This window comes from Oncorhynchus clarkii, chromosome 9 (assembly GCF_045791955.1).
Source record: "Oncorhynchus clarkii lewisi isolate Uvic-CL-2024 chromosome 9, UVic_Ocla_1.0, whole genome shotgun sequence".
Classification (NCBI taxonomy): Eukaryota; Metazoa; Chordata; class Actinopteri; order Salmoniformes; family Salmonidae; genus Oncorhynchus; species Oncorhynchus clarkii.
Window position 1 is genome coordinate 50,820,163 of NC_092155.1, and position 21,677 is coordinate 50,841,839.

General features: G+C 45.7%; 2 protein-coding genes across 2 annotated transcripts; both read right to left on the minus strand.

The window, feature by feature from the left end:
* Positions 1–393: 393 nt before the first annotated feature.
* LOC139417566 (E3 ubiquitin-protein ligase PDZRN3-like) lies at positions 394–9,054 on the minus strand. Its single transcript, XM_071166804.1, has 8 exons — positions 9,050–9,054; positions 7,157–7,318; positions 6,951–7,005; positions 6,395–6,661; positions 2,944–3,197; positions 2,535–2,643; positions 2,014–2,109; positions 394–1,908 (listed from the first exon to the last, which is right to left on the minus strand). Exons 1-8 carry the CDS (start codon positions 9,052–9,054, stop codon positions 394–396), a joined length of 2,463 nt encoding a protein of 820 aa, XP_071022905.1.
* A 3,453-nt stretch (positions 9,055–12,507) lies between these two features.
* LOC139417282 (peptidase inhibitor 15-like) lies at positions 12,508–21,174 on the minus strand. The gene is made up of 5 exons (XM_071166542.1): positions 20,770–21,174; positions 15,385–15,609; positions 14,425–14,534; positions 14,099–14,190; positions 12,508–13,822 (listed from the first exon to the last, which is right to left on the minus strand). The coding sequence occupies exons 1-5, from the start codon at positions 20,935–20,937 to the stop codon at positions 13,398–13,400; spliced, it is 1,020 nt and encodes a 339-aa protein (XP_071022643.1). The 5' UTR covers positions 20,938–21,174; the 3' UTR covers positions 12,508–13,397.
* Between the last annotated feature and the right edge of the window lie 503 nt (positions 21,175–21,677).

A 21,677-nucleotide genomic window follows, 5' to 3' on the forward strand; every position in this document is an offset into this window, starting at 1 on the left:
TACAGTGATATGGTTATATCCACTCTTTGGGCAAACAAGCGAATTAGATTGTATTTAACTGTAAAAGGTGTATGTTGATGAAAGGAGTCACCACCATTGAAACGCAGCTGTATCTTCTGTGCAGTAGCTAACCCAAAACCCACGTAGCTAGCTTTAAAGTAGCCCGGTGAATACTAACATTTAGATGGCTTAATACTGCCATTGGTGGAGTCTGTTGGACAACTACTGCTCTAGGTTTGTGTTCAGGAACATGAGTGGAGAACAAAAGATAGTCAAACTATAGTCATATCACTGACCCTCTTCACAATCAGTAGCACAAACACACGCAGGCACACACACAAGCACACACATACATACAAACATACACACACACACACACACCTTAATGTGTCATTATACAGTGGTGACAGACAATAGAGGGCTGTGACCGAGAATGTTGTCCCCCTGCCCCACCCTTGTCCCATGGGTCAGCAGCTCCTCCACTGTGGTCCAGTCATCCAGCAGTTTATGGTTCCTCAGACGGCTCTGCTTCCTGTGGCTGAGCTCCAGCACTGTGCTGCAGCCTCCTCCAGGACCCCCTGCACCCCCAAGGCCCCCAGCAACCCCTGTACCTCCAGCCCCATTCTCCCCTGCCCCCTCAGCCCCACGGTTCAGCTTCCTCTGCCTCTGCTCCCGGGCCCACGCCAGGTGGCGCCGGCGCTCCGTCCTGTTCCAGTAGCGGCCTGCCCAGGGCTCCCCGCGGGCCTCCTCGTCCGTGGTGACCTCACTCCGCTCGTCAGCCAGCCGGGAGGCCCGTGCCTTCAGGAGCTGGTTCCTCACCGCCCGGGGATTCCCAGAGAGACCCCTCCTGGAGCGGGCAGAGGGCCCATCCAGCGTGCTATAGAGGGGACCGCAGGGACAGTCTGCTTGGGGCCAGTCCCCACCAATGTGAGGATGTCCCAGTGTCGCAAACTGACGCCAGTCTGCTGGCTCCTTCCCACGCTGTTTCTTTGATGGACTCTTGGAAAGACCCTGTTTCTCACTGTTATATTCCTCACTGGCCATACTGCTTCTGTGGTTATCCACACATCCTTGCCAGGTGCCTTCCACATGGTCACTCAGTGGACATCTCCTCTTCTCACTGATGTCTGTGTTGAACCCCCTGTTGTATTGTCCTGTGCCAGAGTTCTCAGTGGGCACGGCTAGGTGGTTTGGGCTGCTGGGCGGTTGTCGGTTCACGTGTCTGTATTTCCCTGTGGCAGTGTTCCCAGCGGGCAGGGCTGGGTGGCTGGCCCGTCTCCTGTCTGATAAGTCATGCACAGTTTGGCTGCGGCTGGGAAGGTCCTCAGAAGAGTGCTGGTTCAGCATCAATGCTCTCCTCTGGCAGGGTTCTGTACGGCAGCTGGAGGCAGCAACCCTAGGAGCAAACCCGGTGCCATGCCTGCTCAGCTGGGGGCTCCTGGCTTTGCGGAACTGAATGGAGCTACTACCCATGGTGCACTGGTGGGTCATGGCTGTGTGAACTCCGTCTGCGGCTCTACCAGCCTGGGGGTCACAGGTCAGGGTCTCAGGGATGGACTCCAGGTCCCAGCGAGACTTCGATCTCTGTTCCCGGGGCACGACGCGACTCCGGTAGTTGTGGATCCTCCCATCTATAATCTTCTGGAAGTGGCGGAACTCCCCTGTGCTGACGCTGTGGAAGCCAGAGTCACTGAGCTCTGACGAAAGGAGGGACTCAGAGGAGGGAGAGCTTCCCCGGCTGGTGTTTCCTGGAGGAGAGGACATAGGGGCCTCTACCCCCTCCTCTGTCTCTGGGTCAGACAGGTCCCCCTGGTGGAGGCTGCCGTCGGTGCAGCCCAGGCCGCTGTCAAGCTCGTGGAGAGGCAGGTAATTCAGAGGCCTGTCCAGCCAGTGGCCCTCATATTCACTCTGACATGGAAGGATGGAAGAAACATTGCTTGTTATACTTGTGAGTGTTTATGACCACGTGTTCAAATAGACAATTGTTTTCTATCTTTTTATTTCTTACAGTACCTGGCTCAGGAAGCTGCTAGGCTCATCATTATCAGTGTTACAGCAGCCAATCAGACAGTTCCTGTTATTGGGCTGGTTAGTCATCATCTCTGGATCCTATAGGTGAACATAAGGAGTGGATACACAAGTCTTAGATATCAATGGGATGTACAAAATCTAGGCTAGACTCATTAACAGATGTAGGATATTAATTTGATCACCCTGTTAGAGGAGAATGTATAACTTGTGTATTTGAGGTATAAAAAGACTTCTGAAGTTTGTCATTTCCACTTAGAAATGGTAGACTTGATTCTTCCTTACAAAAAATGTACCAACCCTAACAAAAAATTTACCAACCCTAACAAAAAATGTACCAACCCTAACAAAAAATGTACCAACCCTAACAAAAAATGTACCAACCCTAACAAAAAATGTACCAACCCCGACAAACATGTCCATTCATTATAATCCACATAATACATTTCCCATTGCAGCAGGATTATTTTCCTGCTGTAGCAAACCGGCTCAAATTAATAACTCACATCATCATACTCTATCCTGTTAATGTCCTCCAGATTGTAGGCAACACTGGGGAGGTATCCAGTGGCTGCATAGAGTTCTGGTGGAAGGGTCATGTGATCATAGTAAGGTCTGTGGAGAATGAGGTCATCACATATGAAAACATGGCTGTTTCACACCGTAGGCATTTTAAGCGTAAGTGACTATGTTTACACATTAGACTGGTTCAAGTCAGTGGTTCCATTCAATTCTAACACCGCTTCTGTATACATCTCACGGCTATTCTCTAAATGACATAACCCAGAGCCTCAATCATGGGACATCACTGGTTCAATATAACTGGGTCACTATTCATCTGCCATTATACTTGCATACACAAGCAAAGAAAGAGACAGAGAACAAGTAGAGAGGCCCAAACCAAGCAGCACATACCCAGAAGCGTAGGCACAGAGGCCAGGCCCGGCCCCCTCCCCCTCCCCCTCCCCCTCCCCTAGGGCCCTCAGAGCCTCCCAGGATTGCTGCTCCGTCTGGGTGCCGCAGTCAGACACTGGGTACTGGGAGTGATGACGCCTTCTTCCTCGCCGGTGTCTCCCCTCAATCTGCATAGTGATTGGCTGCTCATAGCCGTCCCCCCGGAACTGCAACTTCTCTCGGTGGCTGAGATGGGACGGGTCACGCCCTTTGACCTGGGAGACATATGAACATGCAAGGTCAGATGTAGAGGAAGTGAGGTAGTTGAGTTTTGCTGGTTCATTCATGCCATCTGATATCTTATGTCTGTTTTGTCTTTTGTTAGACACAAGGACATCACAGGACCGGGATGGCACAGTTGATTTAATGTACAGTATATGTGTGGGCCATGTCCCATCGAACAAAAGCACTATGGTGGAAAGAATAATATAGGATCAACACCTCAATAAAGATCATGTTTGGAAGTGGCAGACAGTACTGTAAGCAGACATTAGCTTCTTGTTATTATAATGCGTGAAGTCTCATGGGTCTAGAAATGTAGGCCAGCTGAGCTGGACTGATTCTCGCCATGGATTCTGGGCTGTGCTTTCTGGCTCATCTGAAAAGCTTTGTGCTCAATAAAACCTCAGAGATGCAACTCAGGAAGATATTTTCCACCCCACTGCACTCTAGGGCTGTCCCCGACTAAAGAAAATCTGGGTGGACCAGGAGTCATCTGCTCTTTTGACCAATCGATTGTTTGACATTTTAAAACGCACATTTTTCAATATATAGACACATCCTAAGTGTTAAAATCATATCAACTATATGCACTGAGCTTGTCTGATGCTTTAAGCACTGTTTCTCTTTTATGCTCTGTTTGATGAAATAATTAAGACACACAAAGAACTAGAGGGAGTACAACCACAATTGATTTTCCTTCTGCAGGGCCGGGCTCACACTTGATGTGCTGGGTTTTAAAAAATCACAGCCAGTATCTGTGTGACTCGTACCCATTGTGTCTCTCTCCTCCCTGCTGCAGTGACCACCACCGAACATCAACAGTGTTTATCGCGCTGTCCATGTTGCTGAAGCTGGAACATAATCACAGCCATTTCTGACTGAAAAGTTCTGTTACCGAAATCCTTCACTTCTTATGGAAAGAACATTCCCTATTCCCTCAACCGTTGCTCTCTTTATGTGACACGTGTGCATTGAAAGCAAGTGACCAATAGGGCCTGACCTACAGCATAATCACATCAATAAAATGGTTATAACAATCTCAGAACACCGTAACACATGTGACAGCAAAATGGATGCAAAGGACGTGACAAATAAACTTGAAACAGGATTGTTAACTGCTTGCTCAGGAGGTAAAGGGGAAGTCAGATGTGTGGAATAAATCTTACTAGTTGTGTAAAATACTGGAGATCAACAAATAAAATAAAAATAAGAAGCAACACTTCTTTATATATATTATGTGTGCCAAACAGGTGCTGTTCGATTACAATATAATTTTCCTGATCGTTTGGAAGAAAGAACAAAACTAAATCAATCATAAATCTATCAGAGAGTCTGTTGTAATGTGTTTTGTAAAGCCTTTATTACAGCAAAGACTAAAAACAGTCACATTCATTTCTGAATCCAATTTCCCGAAATGGAACGGTTTATTTATTGCTTATGCTAATTATTCAAGGGTCGCATTGTCATTTTATTTTAAAACAAAAATGCTTGATTGCATTTCGAATCATGAATGACTTGTATACTGTGTGATGACATGAACAAATGAATGATTGATTGATACAGTAGCCTATATAAGTATTGAAATATAGGCCTTACTAAGTTACGGTTTCAAGACTGAACAGGATGCGCTCTTAGGCCTACAATGGTGGTTATACAAGGCTGTTATATAAGATTACTAATGATAATGACGTTACTTATTATTATAATGATGATCATAATAATAATAGTAATAACAACAATAAGAAAGAGATCAAGAAAAAGGAAGATTAATGTTATTACTATAAATATAATTTTGGAACAGTGTAAACAACACAAAATAAGTTATAAACAATACCAGAGGCTGTTCTAAGGAAAGAAAAAAAGTGTAAAGCCTTTATTACAGCAAAGTAAAGATAAAAAATAGCCGAATTTGTGAAATCGTTTATCCAACATGTTGTGATTGGATGAGGCTTGGTGCTCACGGAATCAGTAGGCTACTAAACAAACACTCAGGCATCAGAAGTAGGATCTGTCTTATTTCTGTAGATATACAGTACCAGTCAAAAGTTTGGACACACCTACTCATTTACAGTGGCTTGCGAAAGTATTCACCCCCCTTGGCATTTTTCCAGTTTTGTTGCATTATTAGATTTTGGGGGGGCTTGTATCATTTCATTTACACAACATGCCTACCACTTTGATGATGCAAAATATTTTTGATTGAAAGCTTGAGCACGCAAAATATTACTTTTTGTTTAACACTTTTTTGGTTACTACATGATTCCATATGTGTTATTTCACAGTTGTAATGTATTCACTATTATTCTACAATGTAGAAAATTGTAAAAAATAAAGGAAAACCCTTGAATGAGTAGGTGTGTCCAAACTTTTGACTGGTACTGAACATGGATGATTTTTAAAGCTAGGCACATTTAACAGCTAGTATATTGATTATAGACCTAAATAATTGGGGTTTCCTCTCTTCTCACTTTTCTTAGACAATAAGGCAAGGGCTGTTTTCTCGTCTCCTCATTCTGCTGTTGCCATTGTTCTCAACACCAATATGCTGTTTAACTGCTATTATTCACAATCAGTGCATTCGGAAAGTATTCAGATCCCTTCACTTTTTCCACATTTTGTTATTGTCACGATCGTCGTAGTGAGGAGACCAAAGCGCAGCGTGGTGTGAATACATCATTTTAATGTACATGAAAGAACACGACGAACACTAAACAAACGAACAAAATAATAAGACGAACGTGACCGCTACAGAAACTGAGTGCTAACATGCAACATCACATAGACAATAACCCACGAAACACAATACAAAACAGGCTACCTAAATATGGTTCCCAATCAGACAACGACAAACACCTGCCACTGATTGAGAACCATATCAGGCCAAAACACATAGAAACAGACTAACTAGACATGCAATATACAATGCCCACTCATATCACACCCTGACCAAACAAAACATAGAAACCAACAACGCAAATAATGGTCAGAGTGTGACAGTACCCCCCCCACCCCCCCCTAAGGTGCGGACTCCGGCCTCAAAACCTAAACCTATAGTGAAGGGTCTGGGTGGTCATCTGGCCGCGGGACGTGAACCCCACTCCACCATAGTCATTTCCCTCTTCAAGGGCCTCTTTAGAGTGACGACCCTCGCCTCTGACCTTGGGTCTAAGACCCTAATTAAAGGCCCCACTGGACTGAGGAGCGCCTCTGGACTCAGGGGCAGCTCCGGACTGAGGGGCAGCTCCGGACTGGCTGGCGGCTCTGGCGGCTCCTGGTCGGCTGACGGCTCTGGCGGGTCCTGGCCGGCTGACGGCTCTGGCGGGTCCTGGCCAGCTGACGGCTCTGGCGGGTCCTGGCCGGCTGACGGCTCTGGCGGGTCCTGGCCGGCTGACGGCTCTGGCGGCTCCTGGCTGGCTGACGGCTCTGGCGTGTCCTGGCTGGCTGACGGCTCTGGCGGCTCCTGGCTGGCTGACGGCTCTGGGGGCTCCTGGCTGGCTGGCGGCTCTGGCGGCTCCTGGCTGACTGGTGGCTCTGGCGGCTCCTGGCTGACTGGTGGCTCTGGCGGCTCCTGGCTGACTGGCGGCTCCTGGCTGACTGGCGGCTCCTGGCTGACTGGCGGCTCTGGCGGCTCCTGGCTGACTGGCAGCTCAGGACAGACGGGAGACTCTGGTGGCTCAGGACAGACGGGAGACGCTGGCGGCTCAGGACAGACGGGAGACTCTGGCGGCTCAGGACAGACGGGAGACTCTGGTGGCTCTGGGCAGGAGGTAGGCTCTGGCGGCGCTGGACAGGTGGGAGCACCTGTAGGGATGAGACGGAGAGACAGCCTGGTGCGGGGGGTTGCCACCGGAGGGCTGGTGCGTGGAGGTGGCACCGGATAGACCGGACCGTGAAGGCGTACTGGAGATCTTGAGAGCAGGGCTGGCACCATACGCCCTGGCTGGATCCTCACCCTAGCCCAGCAGATGCGGGGATGTAGTGCACCGGGCTAAGCACGCGTACTGTGGACACCGTGCGCTCCACCGCATAACACGGTGCCTGACCAGTACAACGCCCTCCGCGGTAAGCACGGTTCGGAGAACTGTTACGCCGAGCTGGCACAGGACGTGCAGGGCTAGGGAGGCGCACAGGAGGCCTGGTGCAAAGGGCTCAGGTCTGACTCCTGACTCTGCCACACTCTCCCTGTGCCTCCCCCCAATACATTTTTGGGGCTGCCTCTCGGGCTTCCAGCCGCGCTGCCGTGCTGCCTCCTCATACCGGCGCCTCTCTGCTTTCGCTGCCTCCAGCTCTGCTTTGGGGTGGCGATATTCCCCTGGCTGTGCCCAGGGTCCTTCGCCGTCTAGAATTTCCTCCCAAGTGTAACAGTTAGCGGTCATGGTATGAAAGTTTGGCTTTGAGTGGTTCTGCACTGAAGTTCACAAGTGAAGGGAAAAGGTTAGAGGAGGAGAGTGAAAAGGAATTTTACAACTAGCTTTGAAAGTGAACTGTGTGCGGGTGATTCGGGGTGTATTCATTCCGCTGATTCTGTGGCAAAACGTTTCTCAAACGGAACGAAGCGGGGAGGGACCTACCTGATTTTGTCCAATAGAAACTCTTGTTTCAGTTGAAAAACTGAATGTTTTGCAACTGTTTGGACTAATGATTACACCCAAGATCAGCTAGATCCAGGCAATAGTGTGCATGGCCGTATTGAATGTGTCGCTTTCTGTCACCTTGATTACTCCAATTTGTCTCTTGACATGTGCACCTACATTATAAACGTTCAATTGTAGGCTAAGCTGAAGCAACCTCATGATGGGTTTAGGACAAATTTGAGTATCATGTAGTTGCTTAAACCTATCGATGATACATTGAGCTGGGTGAATGGAATATAAATGACAGTCATCCAATATGCTGTAATAGAAATAAAGTCATGCACATAAAAAATTTATTGTCCTCAATCATCTTAAACGGCACCGACCGCCACTGGTATACTGTGTGTCTGTGCTTGCAAACTTGTGAATTTATATGCATGTGTATTGTGCTCAGATTCCAGTTTATAAATTAAGGACAGGCAGCCAGGTTGAGCAGCCATAGCTATTGCTAACAGTAGTTACTCCATTGACAATGGAGACATACACTCTATCAGGTCACCCATGAACACATTCACCCTCTGGTCACCAACGAGCAATCTTCTCTTAATGCACAGTATACAATTATTTTGATGCATTACAATTCACAGTATCTGGACCATGGCTACAAAAATGGCCAGAGGCTGCTTGGGGCAAATAGAGATAGACAGTGTGTTGGTGAATAGTCGGCCTGTCTAGAGGCATCTACATGGCTTCCTGTGAGACCAGAGCAGGTCACCACAGCCACCATCAGTCCCTATTAGCTACTCTTCAACACACACAGAAACTGCAGTAGTGCCTGTTCTTTTCATGGAAATTTTTTGCCAACACCAATACGGTATGCATGCTAAAGACCCTCAGTTATGCAAACACACTCAAACGAACGCACATGAGGTCATACCATAAAATTGTGCGTGACCACACAAACACTTACGCACGCACACACACACGGTCTGCCCCGATCGGGTCTTCAGATTACGTAGCCTGCGTATGCTGACTTTTCTGTGTGAAGGAAGACATGATGGCAACAGTATAGGCTGCTTTGTCTATAAGCACACAAATCCCAGAACAAAGGCACAGGTTGAACGCACTCATGCAAACACACACACACACACACACACACACACACACACACACACACACACACACACACACACACACACACACACACACACACACACACACACACACACACACACACACACACACACACACACACAGCCACCCTTACTTACCCCATTCCCATTGTCAACCCACTGTCCCTGTCCAGAGAGCCGACAGCCCATGTCTGTGTCACTCTGGTGGAGGTCTGGCCGATCCACTTACAGCAGTGGAGGGGGAGAAAGGAGGAGGGAAGGCCAGCTCGAAGGTAAGAGGAAGGTAGACAAGCCAGCTCAGAGGTATGAAGGATGAAACCAGTGCAGCAGTGCATCGATCCAATCTGTGCCAGAGTCCTGGGAAGAGGAAAGGCGGGCAGAAATGCCCCCCCCCCCCTCCTCAAATGATAGAGAATGTGAGCCTTGTCAGTGCGTGGATTCTGCAGTGCTGGAAAATAGAATGCTGCTGTTACTCGCTTCACTTCTCTCTCATCCTCTCTCAGAGTCAGCCTCTGAGGCTCCACCCACGAACAGACCCTCTGCTCATGCATATTCAGCATCTGTCAACACCAATGAACCAATCCCAGAGCCAGAATGAGAGAGGGAGGGAGGCCTGTGGATGGTATTGGTTCAAAGGATTAGCAGTCAAACATTCATTCATTTATTCAGTCTTCCCCACAGTGTTTATCACCATTTGTACTTGATGAAAATGAAATGGTCTTTCCCTTTTTAAACCCTCTCCTCCCCAAACGAAGGTACAGTATGTTGGTAATTGCATGGCAGAGATTACTCCCATATCAATGTGATATTTTGCATTATGTTTATATTTGCCATTTTAATGATAGAAGCTAAGAGTGTCAGTAAACAAATACAGTATCTCATTATTATGCTTAAATATTCAAGTAGCTAACCCTTGGCAAGAACTCTTACCAGCTGTGGAATTATTGAATGCTGGGGAATTGGTTTAGTTATGGAACATTGTTGTAGTGGCATAAGGTGTCCAGAAGGAGAGGGAGTTTTGCAAGAAACACTAATGCTGGTTAATGAGCTTTCATTCTAAACTCTAGGGAGAGAAAGGCATAAACACACACCCACCAGCACACATTACTTCACATCACCTACAGCACCCAGTGTCACAGGAAGGCCAAAAAGATAATCAAGGACAACAACCACCCAAGCCACTGCTTGTTCACCCTGCTATCATCCAGAAGGCGAGGTCAGTAGAGGTGCGTCAAAGCTGGGACCAAGAGACTGAAAAACAGCTTATATCTCAAGGCCATCAGAACGTTAAATAGCCACCACTAGCACATTAGAGGTTGCTGCATAGACTTGAAATCACTGGCCACTTTAATAATGGAGCACTTGTCACTTTAATCATGTTTACATATTTTGCATTACTCATCTCATATGTATATACTGTATTATATTATATTCTACTGTATCTTAGTCTATGCCGCTCTGACTTGAATTACATGTGTGTGTATTGTTGTGTATTGTTAGATATTACTGCACTATTGGAGCTAGAAACACAAGCATTTCGCTACACCCGCAATAACATCTGCTAAGCACGTGTATGTGACCGATAACATCTGCTAAACACGTATATGTGACCAATAACATCTGCTATACACGTGTATGTGACCAATAACATCTGCTATACACGTGTATGTGACCGATAACATCTGCTAAACACGTGTATGTGACCGATAACATCTGCTAAACACGTGTATGTGACCGATAACATCTGCTATACACGTGTATGTGACCAATAACATCTGCTATACACGTGTATGTGACCGATAACATCTGCTAAACACGTGTATGTGACCGATAACATCTGCTAAACACGTGTATGTGACCGATAACATCTGCTATACACGTGTATGTGACCGATAACATCTGCTAAACACGTGTATGTGACCAATAACATCTGCTATACACGTGTATGTGACCAATAACATTTGATTTGATGATTTTGATTTGATCACCCGTTTTATAGCAATAACACAGCCATACTCACAGAGGAGGAGTCAACCCCCAGCAGAGGCAAACAATCTCCGTGTCTATCTGCAGGGCACAGTTACTGTCATGTCAGTCACTCTGTCAGCATACCAGACAATTTGGCGCTCAAAAGCATGGATTTGCTATTCACTTTGTGTGTGTGAGCTGTGTCTTTGGGATCAAGTCCAGGGTTCTGCTTTGCCTGCTAAGAATATCCCCTTCACCAATAATTTCCTCTTCTAGATTTTCAGTCCGTTATTATGAAGGATGACGTGAGTGGAATAGATCAGTTAGAGGTAGCCTAGAAATCCTGAGAACAGAGAGCGCTTCAGAGGAGAGACAATAAAAGGAAACATAAAACGAGAGAGAGAGAGAGAGAGAGAGAGAGAGAGAGAGAGAGAGAGAGAGAGAGAGAGAGAGAGAGAGAGAGAGAGAGAGAGAGAGAGAGAGAGAGAGAGAGAGCACACTAGTTCATGTCATCTTCAATCACGTCCCCACGGAGTGCCAGCCTCCCAGCTTCTTCTCCCAGTCCCAGCTAGCCTGCAGGTGGTGTCCTGCTATCCCCTCTCACCATGCCTGACTTTGCCTGTTGTTTTGGTCTCTGGGCTCTCTGCATCCACTACTTGTGTCTGTCTGTATTGATATGTCTAGCCATATTTCATATATAAATGTTGGCATTGTGTTGTGCAATGGCGCAGTCCGTGTTGTACAATTAGCCACTGTAACCCACCGGGAGTCTCTCTGTCTGTCTTTGAATCTCATTCATTAAAGACTGTGTGCACACACCCATTAATACAGTACAGACATGCACTTTAACAGCTGACAGGGTTGGTTAACTGCTGACGTCAGCACTCGGAGAAACCAAAAAAATGTCACATCGAATCATCTAAGGAGGACATGCATTTAACGAGCCCGTGATGTAACGTGACATTTCAATGCCTAGGAGAGTTTTAAAAAAAAAATCAAGTCTCTTAAAAATCTATCTAAAATACCAGAGCCAGGGAGCGAGAAAGTCCTTCAGTTCTGGGTACCTTATAAGTGGAGCCCGGGCCCCCCTCGATTAATTCTCATTTCTCTGTGAACGCTGTGGAGGCCTGAGTGTCTAAATGCACCTCCAGAAATAGCCTCACAGAGAAGTGGTAAATGAATATTTCAGTTGTGCTGCTGACTGTAAGCCAGGCCAGGCTGAGCCAGATGTGTTTGGATTTTTATATTTTTCTCCCCAGGTGTTAACCTTTTGTTAACAGGGCTTTGCACTTTCCCACCAACCACTTTATCCCTTCCTTTGCATAGGCCGACTCTGTTTTTCTGCTGTTTGTTTTCTCCACTTCGTTATATATCTATTTGACATGCAACACACCTAACTGGTGAAAATGGTTAAAGGAGAGAGAATGATAAAACGTTACAGAAAGAAAGGACTATAGGAAGACACAAAGCATATTCTGATACAGAATAACCTTTGAACTCACATTTTTATGGCCCTAAAAGAGGTCATTTTGATGAGGAGCTCGTCTGCTCATCAGGCTGCTGGTTTCTGTTCTTTGTGGTAGTGAGACACATGTATTCGCAGTATATGACACATGGACCCGGCAAGTAGAACAAACAATATTTATTACACTCTATATACAGACATTTACAGAAATATTCAATATTGACAATAGTTATGCTCCTTTAGGCTTAGGAATCACGTTCATGTTTATAGAGGATGTGCCTTGCTTTAAAAGGTAGTTGCTGTTAGATTGGTCACAGGTCGTAACTGTTATATTACATTGTTAACTACTGTATGTTCTATGCTTATTGCTAAAAAGGCATATGGCAAACTACCAACTGTAATTATTTGCCAGCAAATAATGGCTAAATAACCATCAAATTAGCTACTTTGGTTTATTTCATATAAATCCATGCTGTATACATAATTATAAACTGGGTGGTTCGAGCACTGAATGCTGATTGGCTGACACCCGTGGTATATCAGAACGTATACCACAGGAATGACAAAACATTTATTTTTACTGCTCTAATTACGTTGGTAACCAGTTTATAATAGCAATAAGGCACCTCAGAGGTTTGTGGTGTTTGGCCAATATACCACGGCTAAGAACTGTATCCAGGCATTCCGCTTTGCGTCGTGCGTAAGAACAGCCCTTAGCCACCTCCTCGTGCCTTATTGCTTAACTATAAACTGGGTGTTTCGAGCCCTGAATGCTGATTGGCTGACAGCCGTGGTATATCAGACCAATGTATATGACCAATATATATATATATGACAAATATACCACAACTAAGGGCTGTATCCAGGCGTTCTGCGATGCGTCGTGCATATGAACAGCCCTTAGCTGTGGTATATTGGTCATATACCACACCCCCTCAGCCCTTATTTGCTTAATTATATCACAATGTAATTCAACTTCCAGCAATGTCCAGTTCAGCTCCAGATAGTGTGTGTGTGTGTTGTGTGTGATACCTTTTCCCTCATGCAACTCCCTCACAATCCCAGTGACAGTAAAGGCATCAAGCTAGTAACCAGAATTAGGGAAGTAGAAACACTTCCTGCGTTGGCCGGAGGTTGTTCCCTAGTACTGTCCTTCTCCCTCTCTGTAGCTCTTTCCTCCCCCTCCCACTTCTCCTCCTCCTCCTGCTCCTGCTCCTCCTCCTCCTCCTCCTCCTCCCCATCCCCAGGCTCTGTGCCTGTCTCCTCTCTGTCAGCCATGGTTGGCTCAGGGGCTGATGAGTAGTCTGGTTGTGTCCTCGGTGGTGATGGCGGTGTGTCCTCTGTGGCTGTGGCTGTGTCTGTGGCTGTGGTGGTGGCTGTGGCTGTGTGTGTGGAGGGCTCATCAGTGCCTGGGGGAGAGCTGTCCATTGTCTCCTTCTCTACATCAGGCTCCTCTGTAAGCTCAGGTGCATCAGGCACTGTGGGAAACAATAATGAGAAATCTGTCTTCGAAACTGATTACAGGGTCCCTAGCCCAAAGCAACAAATCAATCTTCACAAAGAGGGAATATCATGATCAACCACAATTGGCTCGACACTTAGGTCAGGTTGGAGAGAATAAGATTTTACATCTGTGTGTTTTCCAAGACAATGGAGGTAGATAGTGAGGTAAAATACATTTGGGGGACAGGAGAGGGGGCAGGCAGGCGGAGTTGCGGGCAGAGTTGTGTGATTGACATGTGCTGAATTCCTACCACAGAGGTTCTGGTCACATCGTGGCAGGTTGTCTGGACACTTGGAGCACCATTCACCTTCCTCATAGGGTTTCTCATCATTAAAGTTACCTCTGAAATGCAAAAGGTAACACAGGTCAGTGGTCACTCTGTCAGGGCTGTTAGTCAGGGACCAACCCTAACCCTAACCCCAGAATGGTATTACAATGCCTCTACAGGTGTAACGCTAACCCTAACGCAATCAGTGAAATGCAATGGTAAGGATTCATTATGTTAACTGAATGTCTAAGGGTAGAAATAGGAGATGAATGTGTAATTTAGTCCATGTTCTCTGGTGACATACTTACGCTGGGTAATAATTGCAGACTAGGAAGGTGGCTTTCTCAAAGGACAGCCCCTCCATGGTGTCACAGCGATGAACAGCACAGCCCACTGAGTGAGAGTCCGCCCACACCATCTGAAACATCCCCAGCAGTCTTGTATTGATGTCTTCATCATCATCACCATCATCATCACCATCATCACCATCATCACCATCATTATCATCATCATCATCACCATCATCATCATCATCACCACCATCATCATCATCTTCACCATCATCACCATGACCATCATCACCATCATCATCACCACCACCATCATCATCATCACCATCACTACCATCACCATCATCACCATAATCATCATCACCATCACCACCATCATCACCATCCTCACCATCATCATCATCACCACCATCATCACCATAATCACCATCATCATCATCATCACCACCATCATCATCATCACCACCATCATTACCATCACCATCATCATCAGCATCATCACCACCATCCCCATCCTCACCATCATCATCACCAACCTCATCACCATCATCATCACCATCATCATCACCACCATCATCATCACCATCCTTACCACCATCCTTACCATCACCACCATCATCCCCATCATCATCATCACCACCATCATCACCACCATCATTACCATCCTCACCATCATCATCACCAACCTCATCACCATCATCATCACCACCATCATCACCATCACCACCATCATCACCATCCTCATCACCATCATCACCACCATTATCACCATCATCATCTCCATCTCCATCATCACCATCACCATCACCATCACTATCCTCATCATCATCATCATCATCATCATCACCCACTTTCACAGGGGTTATACACACAGGAGTAAAGACATAAAGGAATATTCAACCTGTCACAGTTGTAGTACTGTGTTATAAGAAGTCTATTCTACAAATACAGTAACCATTATCTCCCCGTGTCACTCACCTGAGTGTAGTGTCCACACATCTTGTCATCCTGGCAGCTGTTGTTGTTGTAGTCGTAGTCTAGGTGCTCCAGGAACCACTTCTCCATGGCAATGTTGGGGTCAAAGAGTCCGTTGGACACAAACAGGTTCTCTCCCATGTTCAGCTCCTCTAGATCCGGGTTGTGCTCCCATATACATTTCACAGCATAGCCCTCAGCTATGATCTTCAGATTCTCATCCCATTTCTGAAGGGGGAAAAGTGACAAACCATCGTAAACTACCAATAATCTGCTTGACTGCTACCTGTCATCTGTACAGCTGTAGTGCTGCAGACTGAACGACAGAGGGAGACATTAACCAACATTGAGGACCAAAACAGAACTCTTTGTACATTGCCTGCTATGCAACTCTATTATATCAGTGTTCCAATAGTGTACAACTTCAAACTACTTCAAATGAATCATTCTATTCAGCATTGGAATTTCCTTCTAATACTGCCTGTAGCAAGAGGAATTTCCTTGTAATACTGCCTGTAAGCAAGAGGAATTTCCTTGTAATACTGCCTGTAGCAAGAGGAATTTCCTTGTAATACTGCCTGTAGCAAGAGGAATGTCCTTGTAATACTGCCTGTAGCAAGAGGAATGTCCTTGTAATACTGCCTGTAGCAAGAGGAATTTCCTTCTAATACTGCCTGTAGCAAGAGGAATTTCCTTCTAATACTGCCTGTAGCAAGAGGAATTTCCTTCTCCGCTATTGAAATGTTAATACCTCAAACCGATAAGGGATGGTTTGTTATGTTAACAATGGAGGAAGACAATGACTATGTCTGTCTAAAAGGGTCCTTTTAACTTTAGACATAAACCATACTGTACATTACTTTAGTCACACCTTTAACTAGACATAAACCATACTGTACATTACATTAGTCACACCTTTAACTAGACATAAACCATACTGTACATTACATTAGTCACACCTTTAACTAGACATAAACCATACTGTACATTACATTAGTCACACCTTTAACTAGACATAAACCATACTGTACATTACATTAGTCACACCTTTAACTAGACATAAACCATACTGTACATTACATTAGTCACACCTTTAACTAGACATAAACCATACTGTACATTACATTAGTCACACCTTTAACTAGACATAAACCATACTGTACATTACATTAGTCACACCTTTAACTAGACATAAACCATACTGTACATTACATTAGTCACACCTTTAACTAGACATAAACCATACTGTACATTACATTAGTCACACCTTTAACTAGACATAAACCATACTGTACATTGCCACTGACACGGCCCGCAACCAAAACATGCACTCTCCTTCACTGCAGCCGAGGTGAGTAAAACATTTAAACGTGTTAACCCTCGCAAGGCTGCAGGCCCAGACGGCATCCCCCGCCGCGCCCTCAGAGCATGCGCAGACGAGCTGGCTGGTGTGTTTACGGACATATTCAATCCAGCCTTATCCAAGTCTGCTGTTCCCACATGCTTCAAGAGGGCCACCATTGTTCCTGTTCCCAAAAAAGCTAAGGTAACTGAGCTAAACGACTACCGCCTCGAAGCACTCACTTCCGTCATCATGAAGTGCTTTGAGAGACTAGTCAAGGACCATATCACCTCCACCCTACCTGACACCCTAGACCCACTCCAATTTGCTTACCACCCAAATAGGTCCACAGACGATGCAATCTCAACCACACTGCACACTGCCCTAACCCATCTGGACAAGAGGAATACCTATGTGAGAATGCTGTTCATCGACTACAGCTCAGCATTTAACACCATAGTACCCTCCAAACTCGTCATCAAGCTCGCGACCCTGGGTCTCGACCCCGCCCTGTGCAACTGGGTACTGGACTTCCTGACGGGCCGCCCCCAGGTGGTGAGGGTAGGTAACAACATCTCCACCCCGCTGATCCTCAACACTGGGGCCCCACAAAGGTGCGTTCTGAGCCCTCTCCTGAGCCCTCTGATGTCCCTGTTCACCCACGACTGCGTGGCCACGCACGCCACGACAACACAACAGTGGTAGGCTTGATTACCAACAACGACGAGATGGCCTACAGGGAGGAGGTGAGGGCCCTCGGAGTGTGGTGTCAGGAAAATAACCTCACACTCAACGTCAACCAAACTAAGGAGATGATTGTGGACTTCAAGAAACAGCAGAGGGAACACCCCCCTATCCACATCAATGGAACAGTAGTGGAGAGGGTAGTAAGTTTTATGTTCCTCGGCGTACACATCACAGACAAACTGAATTGGTCCACCCACACAGACAGCGTCGTGAAGAAGGCGCAGCAGCGCCTCTTCAACCTCAGGAGGCTGAAGAAATTCGGCTTGTCACCAAAAGCACTCACAAACTTCTACAGATGCACAATCGAGAGCATCCTGTCGGGCTGTATCACCGCCTGGTACGGCAACTGCTCCGCCCACAACCGTAAAGCACTCCAGAGGGTAGTGAGGTCTGCACAACGCATCACCGGGGGCAAACTACCTGCCCTCCAGGACACCTACACCACCCGATGTCACAGGAAGGCCATAAAGATCATCAAGGACAACAACCACTCGAGCCACTGCCTGTTCACCCCGCTATCATCCAGAAGGCGAGATCAGTACAGGTGCATCAAAGCTGGGACCGAGAGACTGAAAAACAGCTTCTATCTCAAGGCCATCAGACTGTTAAACAGCCACCACTAACATTGAGTGGCTGCTGCCAACACACTGACTCAACTCCAGCCACTTTAATAATGGGAATTGATGGGAATTGATGTAAAATATATCACTAGCCACTTTAAACAATGCTACTTAATATAATGTTTACATACCCTACATTATTTATCTCATATGTATACGTATATACTGTACTCTATATCATCTACTGCATCTTTATGTAATACATGTATCACTAGCCACTTTAAACTATGCCACTTTGTTTACATACTCATCTCATATGTATATACTGTACTCGATACCAGATACCATCTACTGCATCTTGCCTATGCCGCTCTGTACCATCACTCATTTATATATCTTTATGTACATATTCTTTATCCCTTTACACTTGTGTGTATAAGGTAGTAGTTTTGGAATTGTTAGCTAGATTACTCGTTGGTTATTACTGCATTGTCGGAACTAGAAGCACAAGCATTTCGCTACACTCGCATTAACATCTGCTAACCATGTGTATGTGACAAATCAAATTTGATTTGATTTGATTTGACATTACATTAGTCACACCTTTAACTAGACATAAACCATACTGTACATTACATTAGTCACACCTTTAACTAGACATAAACCATACTGTACATTACAGTAGTCACACCTTTAACTAGACATAAACCATACTGTACATTACATTAGTCACACCAACATTCCCATGTAAACCACATACTCCTTTGTATGATCCTTCCTTATTAAATCAAACCTTTTACGAAGGAACTTATAAGGAACCTTTCAGTAATACGGGTGTTAGTGGTTGAGGAATGTGAATTTATCCTACATAGTTTCAGTGTCACGAATTCCGCCGAAGTTGGTCCCTCTCCTTGTTCGGTGGAATGTCCTTGATTTTCCATGTGCTGGACACAGCATCTAATGCTGACCAGATGGTCAGGGGGACGCCTTTGTTTTCTCTGGCTGAAGCATGACAAACATGTACAGCTCTGTTTGCCCAAGAACAGAGAGAAGGAGATCTGATGTCCTGAGGCTAGGATGCAAGATGTTGTGGAATTTCAACTAGTATCCCCGGCCTCCAACACAAGACCTCTGTTTGTTTAGAGTCATGGGGTGACTGGACAAATAAACTGAACTTCACATGACTCCACACTGGACGTCTCTGTCTGGACAGGTCATGATACAAAGACAATACGCGTTCGTACAATACTGCATCTCTTCGAACCAATTGCCACCATAACATTTGGCGAGCTAAATCACGATCAAGCCTTATCTGTCAAGTGCCATCTTATCCTCTTGCTCATTACAATACTTGTATAGGAATTGAACTGAACGTAAGGAGTTCGTACTGGCGGCAGAGAAGTCCGACGCAGGAGAGCAAAAACTGTGTTTCCAAACGGCACAGTTTAATAACAACAACAAAAACACCGGGAAACAGAACAATCAAATAATGGGCACATAACCTGACGCACACCAGGACAGACGTGCACAAGCTCTTACAACAAACAATCACATCAGGGGGAACAGAGGGTTAAATACACATCTAATTGATGGGATTGGAAGCAGGTGTGACGGAAGACAAGACAAAAACCAAAGAAAAATGAAAAGAGGATCAGCGATGGCTAGAAGGTCGGTGACCGCCGAACGTCGCCATGGGGTGTGACTCTGCAGATGAAACCTGACTCAATCAATTGATCACCAAGTAGTGACGTAGAAAGCTGTGATACATGAGTCAATGACATATGGCTATGTTTTGAAACACCCATTAAAATTTAATTGAATCTTCCATAAAAATACAAATGAAAAGTTACATTAATTTCTTGTTTCAAATAGGTATGTTCTGTTTCTTCTTGTATAGTCCACATGATCTGTCTTTCTCCAAGTAATTTATTACTGTGATGTTTGACAGACATTCCTGTCATTCACAGAAGGTAAGGATGATGCAATGCGTCACAGGAAGTTACTGTTTAACTGTTGGAATGTTGCGGTTTTGTTGGTCATGATGACTCATGATTCCACTCAACTGCAATTAATGCTTTAATGCTATGAATTAATGATAAGAACCCATTCATGAAAATGGCCTCGGTGTTGCGTTCATCTTAACAGAGAGACAGGCAGAGACCTGTCCCTGGGACTGTCAGATATGTATTAGGTATGATGCATCTTCTGCGGCACTGTGGTAAATGTTCTGCACAACAAGCTTTTTGTAATTTATAACATGCTGATGTCATGTCAAAGCAATGGCCATGACACTGTAGATGCAGGCAGAGTTCAGTTTTGATGCAAGACCGTTTCAAAGCTGAATACTTTTTAGATATTTTAAGGTACTGAAGCACCCATTTCATGTACAATACTGAACAACTGGCAGCATTGCACAAGCATAAATATCAATCAAAAATCCCCTCAACAGAAGAAACCTATGTATCTACATCCACCTGAGATCAATTCTAATACATGTTAACCCCATGAGAACAACGAGTATAACTAACCACACCAGGTGACGGAAGTCAAAACAGGGGTAAACTCCATCAATCCCACCAGCCATACAGTAGTATCCCAATATCCAAGAAGCTCCTCACCACAAAGGGCTAAAACGTATCATTTCCACCTATTCTGATGCAGAGGTGCCCAGACTGAACCCATCCCGCAGCGGACAGGTAGAGAACCTCCTATCCGCCCCCCCAGTCATGCTGCCCTTACCACTTTATACATGTAGGTGGAATTGGGCACCACCTGGCCACGGTAGCTGTTGTGCAGCTCCACGAGGGTCTTTGCGTCGTCCTCGCTCAGCTGGCAAGAGGCTGGACACAGGGTGATGATGACATAGAATCCCATCAGCCCAGCCCAGAGAAGTGTCCCCCTCAGCATGTCTAGGCAGTAAAGTCCTCTCTTTCTCTCTCTCAAGGGTCACTTCAGATGTCTGACGGTATCAGAGGGTGTTGCTGTATGTGAATGTGTGTTTCCAGTGTGTAGATGTGTGTTCTGTGAGTATGTGTATGTGTGTGAAAATCTTTATTTTGGTCAATGTACTTGTGTGTGTACTTATAGTGTATGTGTGTATAGTGTGTGTATAGTGTGTGCTTCAGCTGCTCTGTCTCTTCTCCTCTTGGATCTCAGGCTGGAGATATTAAGAGGGAGTGACTCCACCCCGCTCTCAACAGGAGAACACCCACACCACCCTCACCCTCACTAGGTCACATTACACGCTGCTCTGACTGGTACGCACCGACACCACTTGAAAACAATCGGCCTATTCTTACGAATCTGGTGTGATTTCAGGCTGGACACAGACACAGATCGAGATACGTTGAGATACAGATACTGTTCAAATCTCTGACTCACACGCAGTTGGCCTTCACTCTGTGCTCTCAACACGGAGTCAGGACACAGATTTCCCCATAGTGCACCTGACAGGAAAGATCTTAAATCCAAACATGGGAAGAGTGAGCAGCATCAGGCAGTTGACCTATGTTGTGTTGTATCTCACCCCAGTGTCATATTGACTTTCATTCTCCTTCCGTTACAGCTCTTCATAACAGAGGAATTTCCATTGCTGATAAAGAATGTAATGTGATCCTATGCGTTGGGTTGAGTGGGACGTGATTCAC

Coding starts and splice junctions, on each gene's coding strand:
- LOC139417566 (XM_071166804.1), bottom strand. Junction 3,198..6,394: donor CAGAGGCGCTCCTCAGTCCA/GTGGGGCCTTTA, acceptor TATGTCTCCCAG/GTCAAAGGGCGTGACCCGTC. Junction 2,644..2,943: donor CTCTGTGCCTACGCTTCTGG/GTATGTGCTGCT, acceptor CATTCTCCACAG/ACCTTACTATGATCACATGA.
- LOC139417282 (XM_071166542.1), bottom strand. CDS start 20,937: ATGCTGAGGGGGACACTTCTCTGGGCTGGGCTGATGGGATTCTATGTC. Junction 15,610..20,769: donor CCACCTACATGTATAAAGTG/GTAAGGGCAGCA, acceptor TTCCCCCTTCAG/AAATGGGATGAGAATCTGAA. Junction 13,823..14,098: donor ATGTGACCAGAACCTCTGTG/GTAGGAATTCAG, acceptor TGTTTCCCACAG/TGCCTGATGCACCTGAGCTT.